A 2,500-nucleotide genomic window follows, 5' to 3' on the forward strand; every position below is an offset into this window, starting at 1 on the left:
ATAAAAAGGAAATAATCAGAGAGTATATACAAACAGTTAAAATATAGAGCATATAGAGTAAAGGCAACACACATAAACAAGTATACACATAATACAGACATACTTGCACAGTTATAAGCACATACACACACAGACACTATATATATATATATATATATATATATATATATATATATATATATATATATATATATATATATATATATATATATATATATATATATATATGTATATATACATACATGCACAGATACAGGCACATCCACATCCACACACTATACATACAAAAACGAGAGGATACAAGCACATACATATGAACACACTATACATACATACATGCACTGATGCAAACACATACACTCACTATACATGTATACATGCACAGATACAATCACATCCACATACACGTACACATACAGATACACACAGTCTCGAACGGAGAATATGTCTCCTTTCTTCCCCCCTTCATTTCCTCCTTCCCTCCTTCTTTCCTTCCTTCCCTCCTTCTTTCCTTCCTTCCCTGCTTCCCTCCTTTGCCCTCTACCTGCTTCATCCGCCGTAAGCAGGTGTGTTACCTAGACAATATATAAATGGAGGAATCCCAGTAATTGAAGCCATTCCTATTACTGAAAAATCTTAAGTAGGGCCTATGGTTATCAAACTAAGTAACATAGCTTTAAGCCTTGAAATCCTTTGACTGGAAAATCCTTATAAACATTCAATCATACCGGCGCGCGTGGAAAACAATTTTGACTTCAAGGGATGTCATAGGCAATTCTAGCATCATTTCAGCTCATTTGAAATAGCCCTAATAAATGCCTCTTAAGAAATGACCCCCCCAGACAGGCACGCAGGCACACTCTTTCAGGCTTGCACTTTATCCCACTCGGAACACACGCAACGGCACAACGAAAGACTACACTGAATGATGAAATGTGTTCCGTTTTCTCGAGTCATTTGGGGAAGCTATGCAGGCGGTGATGGTAACTGGCAACTGTCGTGCATACGAGTTTCCAAATTTGCAATTTTGGTCTTGTATCGAATCGTATTCTGTTAAAGCTAATGCATTTACTTTACCACGACCCTTTCTTTCATGTCACCGTGTATCTTCTCTCATCACAGAAAATCAACTCGCTCCCTATTACGCACAGAAATCCCTCTACTTTATTGAATTAAACAGGTAGAGTAATATCCGATGCAGCCGGCAAATGTCTGACCTGTGGGTAATCCGCATCCCTGCATATCACCAGGATTGGATTTCTGTTGGGATCTTACACGCGCGCACATTCAACACTTTCTTTATCACTTGAACGGACTATTGTCTTCTTTCCGTTAGCGACAACAACACATGAAGATCGAGGTATCATGATTCCCCAGGATACACCGCTGGCTAGCTACACCCCTCCAGTGTCACAGAGTTAGAGTGTCACTAACCATCATCGTGGCGGAGTTAAGGCGGGAGTTGCTGGAGACTGACAGCCGCGGACGACGACCAGCACCTGGCCGCGCAGAGGCGAGGGAAGTGACAACGCGGGAGAGGCGAGGAAGCTGAGAAATCCGCAGTGTTGGAGCGCTGTCGACCCAGTGAGCCCCGCGACTCCCGCGCCGCTTCTTATACCTACTCTCACTTCTGGCCAGCGCTCGTCGTGGCCAACGGCGGGGCCACGCCACACCAGTTATGGCCACGGCGGGTCCGTTGCCGTCATTCCAGTGGACAGCTTGTTGCTTGTTACCAGCCATTACTATTCACAGAGCAATGTCAGAGGCTCCCTTAAGACAGGTACTAGGGGGGAATTTTCGCATGCTTGCTTACATATACATAAGAACAGATACAAAGATGTGGTATACTCGTAATGAACACGTTTATGTCACTGCCTTCATAGTCGTCGTAAACTGCAATTTCCATTCGTTAGTTATGAAATCCATGTTGCAACTGCAACAGTCCCTTCATCACTGCAGGTGCAGCTTATAGTAATTGTGAACTCGTTGTGAAAGAGCGGGGCTATGCCACACACCCATCACAACGGTAGTTTCCTTATACATCGATCTGCAAATTTATATGAAACAATACGATTAGCCATTGTTCAAGGACTCGAGCGTTTGGCTAAGACGCTGCGAATCGTGACACTTGCAGATTATTTGCAAATCATGCTGCATGAAATTAGCTCAGATTTTGTAAACTCTGAAGACCAGAATTAATTTCGGTCAATTACCTTTAGACGAGTACAGCAGTCTCAATTATAAACTGAAAAGTGGATGTCAGTGCGACTCTCATTACGTAAGAGTTCATAACCCTTTCTCTCGATACACACTCACACCCTGTATGCCCGTGTGATGTGTGTGCGTGTATGTATGTGTGCGTGTGTGTGTGTGTGTGTGTGTGTGTGTGTGTGTGTGTGTGTGTGTGTGTGTGTGTGTGTGTGTGCGTACCTGCGTGCGGGAAGGAAGTCCTTCATATTTGATAACATGCACGAATTAGTCAGCAATTGCATAAGTCCAT

The 2,500-nt window shown here is 43.2% G+C and overlaps 1 protein-coding gene across 1 annotated transcript in view; it reads right to left on the reverse strand.

The window, feature by feature from the left end:
- LOC122264241 (uncharacterized) overlaps positions 1-1,601 on the reverse strand; it is a 4,243-nt gene extending 2,642 nt beyond the window's left edge. The window contains exon 1 of the mRNA XM_043033035.2: positions 1,435-1,601. Coding sequence (XP_042888969.2) covers positions 1,435-1,440 — 6 coding nt within the window. The 5' untranslated portion in view covers positions 1,441-1,601. The remainder of the gene's footprint in view (positions 1-1,434) is intronic.
- Positions 1,602-2,500: the final 899 nt, after the last annotated feature.

This window comes from Penaeus japonicus, unplaced genomic scaffold (assembly GCF_977035675.1).
Source record: "Penaeus japonicus unplaced genomic scaffold, GWHDUDI00000001_assembly GWHDUDI00000020, whole genome shotgun sequence".
NCBI lineage: Eukaryota > Metazoa > Arthropoda > Malacostraca > Decapoda > Penaeidae > Penaeus > Penaeus japonicus.